The 6,762-nt window shown below is 39.3% G+C and overlaps 1 protein-coding gene across 2 annotated transcripts; it reads right to left on the minus strand.

Annotated features, from left to right (window-relative positions):
• Positions 1 to 1,898: 1,898 nt before the first annotated feature.
• Positions 1,899 to 2,894, minus strand: LOC122677322 (protein tyrosine phosphatase type IVA 1-like). 2 transcript variants are annotated; one of them, XM_043877297.1, is made up of 2 exons: positions 2,316 to 2,894; positions 1,899 to 2,222 (listed from the first exon to the last, which is right to left on the minus strand). In XM_043877297.1, the coding sequence occupies exons 1-2, from the start codon at positions 2,418 to 2,420 to the stop codon at positions 1,899 to 1,901; spliced, it is 429 nt and encodes a 142-aa protein (XP_043733232.1). In that variant the 5' UTR covers positions 2,421 to 2,894. The 2 variants fall into 2 exon arrangements, with proteins under 2 accessions (XP_043733232.1, XP_043733231.1); XM_043877296.1 differs by having other exon boundaries at positions 1,899 to 2,020; positions 2,096 to 2,894.
• Between the last annotated feature and the right edge of the window lie 3,868 nt (positions 2,895 to 6,762).

The following is a 6,762-nucleotide window of genomic DNA, read 5'->3' on the forward strand; positions in this document are numbered from 1 at the left end:
ATATATCCAGATATTTGATTGCATAATATGGTAATTCTTTTTTAATTTTAGGAAGAACCCTATACTCTTTTTCATAGTGGCTGTACCATTTTTATGTCTACCAAAAGTGCAAAATTGTTGCAATTTATCCACATAATAGTCAGTATATGTTCTCCTTTCTCTTTCACGTCAGCCATTATAGTGATTGTGAGGTATAATCTCTTTGTTGTTATTTTAATATTTCCCTAATGATTACTGATTTTGAGCATTTTCTTATATGTTTGTTGGCAATTTGTAGGTTATCTCTAGAGAAATATCTTCAAGTAACATGAAAATTTTAAACTAGGTTATTGGTTCACTTAATTGTAGTAATTCTTTATGTATTCTGAATATTATCCTCTCATCAGACATAACATTTTAAACATTTTCTTCCAGGTCACAGGTTGCCTTTCCATACTGCTATCTAAGTCTTTAATGCACACATTTTTAGTTTGATAGTTACATAGTTAGATAGCCACAAGTGTCTATTTTCCCTTTTGTTTCATATGTTTTTGGTGTCATATCCAACAAATCATTGTCAAATTTAAGGTTATTGAGTTTTTCTCAGATGTTGTCTTCCAGGAGTTTAACAGACTTATGTCATGTATTTAGGTTTTTTCTGTTTTTTTGACGATAAACGCATATCATCATTTATTTAATGTTTAAGCTCTTGCACTAGATTTTTACAAGCTGGTGAACACTGACAAATTATTTCTCCCACAGAACTATAACCACTTGTTCCCGGATAGTATAAATATATGGTTGAGCTAACATTAATACACATCACCATTTTATCAATTACATAATAAAACAAATTGTCAAGTATCCAAATATTAAGCTCAAAAGGTATATAAAATATTAAATGTCTCCTCAATTCGTTAGCAGAAACCCACTTTTTTTTGCAAGAGAGGCTGGGAATCACACTTCAAACAAAACCAAGTTGGTAAACAACTTCAGTAAGTATGAAAAAAAATTATAATAATTTCAGAAATTTTGATTAAGAATTGTTTTAGTTACAGTAACAAAGTATTTCTACCTTTTAAAAAAAATATTTACTAAATTAAAGCGCATATTCTACATGTTCTGCACAAGACAAAGGCAACAGTTTACTAAAAATACTTAATAGCCCCCTTCCATTCTTTTTTCAGGCCCTCCCTGTAAGTTGCACCCCAAAGTGCAAACATTAAAATGAACTGTAAGGCTTTTGTCTGGAGACATTAAAGACATGTGCTTCTGTACAATGTAGATTTTCAAAATGGAGGCCTTCTACAACATAAAATGAGATTTATAGAAAGATATTAAATAATCACTGTAAGACTTGGTTAATTAAAAAGGGAGCAAATCTGATGTATACTGGTATGAATGTGGGAGATGTAAACATATTGTGAGCAAACAAACCTCATAGGCCCTACTTTCTATGTTTGAAATGATGCAAGGAATAAACCACAAAAGGTCCAGAGCGTTCATAGTTCCCGGGATTTGTTCTATATGATACTAAAAATATACAAGTATTGTGCTGGGAATTTTGGCACCTAGTCTTTCTAAATTTCTTACGTATTGGTAAGATTCTGGCATGGAAACAGATTTAATGACATGACTCAATACTGCATGATTTCAGGAAAGGTCAATTGGTACAAATTAGAAGCACATATTAATGCTCAACAGAAAGAATTCTTTACTAGTATTCAAATAGGTTGATCATAACCTGAACAGAGACTGCAATTCTGCCAGGCCTGTGGCCTGGTAAAACTGCTTTTCAACACTCCTACGGAAGCTTCATCAGACTTATTCACCAAGTCAACTGGGCTATCTGCTATGTATGACAAATTCCATCGTGTCTCAGATTCCACTTCCAAGCAATGGCATCATGCACCCTCGTTTTACCGAATGCAACAGTTGTTTCTATGCCCATTGGAGTCTTTGAAGTGCAGCCGCATTTTAGGACGATATTTCTCCAAATACAAAAGTTGCTTGCTATTAAAAGCACCTCGCCGATTTTGTCTTTTGAAATGTACTGCATCTTCATATTTCATTCCACCTTCAATTAATGCTAGGGCAACAAGCACTGGAGCTCTGTCAAGGCCTGCAATACAATGAACAGCAATACAACAACCAGGGTCTTCATGAAACTTAATTTTCACAAGGCGTAACCAATCATCAACAATCTGGTTAGATGGTGGTGTGCCATCATCAAAAGGCCAATCGAGAACATGGATGCCTTCTTTCTCCACGAGAGTAGTGTCATAAGTTGCTTCACATACTCTTACAATTGTGGTAACTCCATACTTCTTAAGTTGCTCTATAAATTTGCTTAACGTTGCATTAGTTGGGTTGTGTATAATAAGAAATCTCATGTTCCTGTACGTAACTTCCACAGGAGCTGGGCGGTTCGTTAGAGCCATGTTAATTTAGTTAAAAAACACTCAATAGGGATATGAAAGAATTTAAAAAATTGAATACAGAAATGATGCAAAGAAACGCAGTCAACTTCAATATACTCCACTTGAAATTCTCGGTGCTTTTAAGTATGAAGTTGGGAGTAATGAATGAATGAGCCTCTTAACAAGAAGCAGCAATTCTTCAATCCAGTAATACTGAGGCAACAGAAAGGAAGTGCACTGAGGTTTACCCCATCCAGATCAGAACTCTTGTAAAAAAATGCTCTGTGGATTTCAATTCAACACTTCTGTGTCCAGGTTAACCAGTCTTACAGGGGCTTCTTGGTTGAGCAGTAATCAATTTCTGCAGTTCACTTGTCTGCATAGAGGTCGTGCTGTGCCTGGCAGTAATCTCCACTGCCCTTCAGAAACTCCATAAATGTGTGACCGAGAACACCACAGAACGGAGGACTATGTCTACTCATTGAAGATTGTGGCCTAACCACACAGCGGGTCCCGAGGCGGAGGCGGCGGCGGCGGCAGCTTCGCGGGCGGCGGCACCGGAGTCGGTTCTGCAGTGAGCGGCCGGGGAAGGGCGCACAGCCTCGCCACCCGCTGCATTTAGGTTTTTAATCCATATTAAGTTAGTTTTTGCTCATGAAGCTAGGTAAGGGCCCACATTATGCATTTTCACATAAGCAGCTGGTTTTCCAATGCCATTTGTTGAAAGGGTGTCTTTTCCCTGTGAGTCATCTTGGCACATTTGTTGAAGACCATTGGACGAAATTGATGAAGCCTCATTTCTGAGCTCTGTATTCTGCTCCATTGTTCTACAAGTCTGTCTTTGTGCCAATACTATACTGTTTTGAGACTGCAGATTTGTAATATGTTTCCAAATTAAGAAGTCTGAGAGCTTTTCAGTCGGGTGCTGAGTGGCTCTTCAGATCATGTGGCAGTTCCGTGGATCATAACAACAGAGAACATGGTGACCGTGACCCGGAAGGAATGGACCCACTGGTGTCATCGAGAGTCACTGGAACGAGGCTGTTGAAAACATTGGTAATGAGAACTTAAAGGAATCTCTTCTTTGGGGCACCTATGCTCATGGTTTTGAGAAGTCATCAGTTATTCAGCAGAGAGCTATTATTCCATGTATTAAGGAGTATGATGTGATTATCAAGCTCAGTCAGGTACTGGCAAGACAGCCACATTTGCTCCATGATTGGAGACTGAATTCCAGGAGACCCAAGCACAATATTGGCCCCTGCCAGAGAACTGGCTTGGCAAATCCAAAAGGTAATTCTAGCACTTAGAGACTATGTGGGAGCAACTTGTCATGTCTGCATTGGTGTAACCAGTGTTCTAAATAAAATGCAAAACTGCAGGCCGAAGCCCCACATATTGCTTTCTGTACACCCGGGAGAGTTTCTGATGTGTTAAACAATTATCTTTTTCCAAAATGGGTCAAAGTGCTTGTTTTGGGTGAAGCAGATAAAATGCTTAGCTGAGGGTTTAAGGATCAAATCTATGAGATTTTTCAAAAATTAAATACAAATATTCAGGTGACGTTGTTTTCTGCCACAAGGCCAACAGTTGTGTTGGAACTGACCAAAATTCATGAGAAACCTGATTCAAATTCTGGTGAAAAAGGAATAACTGACCCTTGAAGGAATCAAACAATTTTGTATCAGTGTTGAAAGAGAGAAATGAAAGTTGGATGTACTTTGTGACTTGTATGAGACACTAACGATTACACAGGCTATTATTTTTCTCAACACAAGGCACAAGATAGTGTTATGCCTGATGTCCGAATCCCCGAGCGGGAAGAGAGAAGGCCTCCAAGACAATGCAACTCGCAGGAAGGGAAGTTTATTACTGACTTGAGCCAGGACTCTCCGCCCGCAACCAACGCAGTGGTGCGAGTCAGACAGCCCCGAGCCCAAGCTGTTACACAAATTTACAGGGTGAAGAGCGGATTGGTTACACGTTTGCAAAGCAATTTCATTGGTCAATACTTTCACGCGCGTGGGACTTTCCTGGGGGTTTCCGCCCCGTTCCTAATTTCCTAATTGGCAAACAGCGGTCAGTATTAAGTGAAAGCTAATTGGTCCTAATTGGCAAACAGTGGTACCAAGTAGGAAGGTCTACTCCTAATCTAAGCTGTGTTACTTCTGCTCGCCTCACAGTAGACTGGCTCATAGAGAAAATGCATGGCAGGGACTTCAGAGTTGCTTCTGTGCCTGGTGACGTAAGTCAGAAGGAATGAGTTGTAATCATGAGGGAACTCTGAGTGAAGTGAGTCAGAAAGAGAAAAACAAATATTGCACATTAGTGCATATATGTGGAAGCTAAAAAGATGGTACTGATGAGCCTAGTTGCAGGGCAGCAGTTGAGGCACAGACATAGAGAACAGACTTATGGACACGCGCAGGAGGAGGAGAGGGGGTGGGATGAATAGAGAGAGTGGCATGGAAACATACATTACCATAAATAAAATAGTTAGCTAGTGGGAATTCGCTGTATGTCTCGGAACTCAAACCAGGCTCTGTAACAAGCTAGAGGGGTGGGGTGGGGTGGGCGGTGAGAGGGAGGTTCAAGAGAGAGGGGACATGTGTATACTTATGGCATTCACGTTGATGTAAGGCAGAAATCAACACAATATTGTAAAGCAATTATCCTTCAATTAAAAATACATAAACTTCTTTTAAAAGTCTGGGACTTCCAAGTTTGCTTTCAAGATTATCTTGACTATTTCTCTTTCTTGAGAGTCCATATGAATTTTAAAATGTACTTTTCATTTTCTGCAAAACATAACTGTGATTTTGAAAGTGTGACATAGACGCTTAGATCACACTGGATAATTTTATTCTCTTCCAACTCAAGCACATGGGATATCTTTCATTTTTTAGATTGCCTTTAATTTCTTCTTTCAGCAGTCCAGGGGGCTCTCAAGAGGCTTTTCAACACCACGGTTCAAAAGCATCAATTCTTTACACTTAGCTATCTTTATGGTCCAACTCTCACATGTGTACATGACTACTGGAAAAACCATAGCTTTGACTATACAGTCTGTCAGCAAAGTGATGTCTCTGCTTTTTAATATGCTGTCTAGGTTTGTCACAGACTTTTCTTCCAAGGAGCAAACATCTTTCGATTTCAAGGCTGCAGTCACCACCTGCAGTGATTTTGGAGCCCAAGAAAATAGTCTGTCACTGTTTTCATTGTTTCCCCATCTATTTGCCATGAAGTGATGGGACCGGATGCCATGGTCTTTGTTTTTTGACTGTTGAGCTTTAAGCCAACTCTTTCACTCTCCTATTTACCTTCATCAAGAGGCTCTTTAAATTCCTCTACAATTTTTGCCATAAGGGTGGTGTCAGCTGCACATCTGAGGTTACCGAACTTTCTCCCGGCAATCTTGATTCCAGCTTGTGATTCATCCAGCCTGGCATTTCCCATGATATATTCTGCACAGAAGTTAAATAAGCAGGATGACAATATACAGCTTTGATGTACTCTTTTCCCAATTTGGAACCAGTCTGTTGTTCCATGTCCTGTTCTAACTATTGCTTCTTGACCTGGATACAGGTTTCTTTGGAGGCATCTCTAAGAATTTCCATCTCTCTAAGAATTTTCCACAGTTTGTTGTGATATCATGTTTCATATTTTGAATCAATCTAATACATGACAACAATATTTTGATTTGTTTCATCAATTACTGAGAGAAGTATGATAAATATCAATCATTATTTGGATGTTTACCTTTCTAATCCTGTCCATTTTTGATTCATATATTTGAAATCTTCACTAGTGGTATACAAATTTAAATTTTTCGATAATCCACATGGATTGAACATTTTTATTTTGAAATGTCCCTTTATAAGCAAACTTTTCCTCTGAAATCTATTTGTCTAATAATTTTTGAGCCTTAAGAGCCTCGTGCATATTCATAACACAACTTTCTCCAGGATTTTACTCTCATACTTCCTATAATTTTCTAATAATCATATATCACATTTATAAATTGGCTGTGATTTTCAGTGCAGGATTAAAATATTTTAACAGATACATTTACTTGACCTCCAGTGAGGGAAGGGCCATATTATGACTTAGAGAGGGCTGTGCTGCTTCTGTAGACACAGAGCCCTGCACATGACTCTTTGTCACACCCACAGACCAGGATGAAGCCGAGGAGGAGGGTAGGGTGTGGGCCAGGAGACCACGCCTGCAGCCTGAGGAGACCTTTCCAAGAAGGGCCTCTGGGTCCCTCTGAGTTGCTTCTCACCCAATGGACCCCAGCGCTCCCGGAGGAATTTCAGGCTTCCTGCTCCTCCTGTTTTGGGCTGAGATGTATCAAAGGAAGGTT

The sequence above is a fragment of the Cervus elaphus genome, chromosome 20, assembly GCF_910594005.1.
Source record: "Cervus elaphus chromosome 20, mCerEla1.1, whole genome shotgun sequence".
Lineage (NCBI taxonomy): Eukaryota > Metazoa > Chordata > Mammalia > Artiodactyla > Cervidae > Cervus > Cervus elaphus.

Excerpts from the sequence above, each read along its gene's own strand:
- LOC122677322 (XM_043877296.1), bottom strand. The coding sequence starts at position 2,420 with ATGGCTCTAACGAACCGCCCAGCTCCTGTGGAAGTTACGTACAGGAAC. Across the intron at positions 2,021-2,095 it reads TCATTGTATTGCAGGCCTTG|GACAAAATCGGCGAGGTGCT; the intron begins ACAGAGCTCCAG and ends TACATTTCAAAA.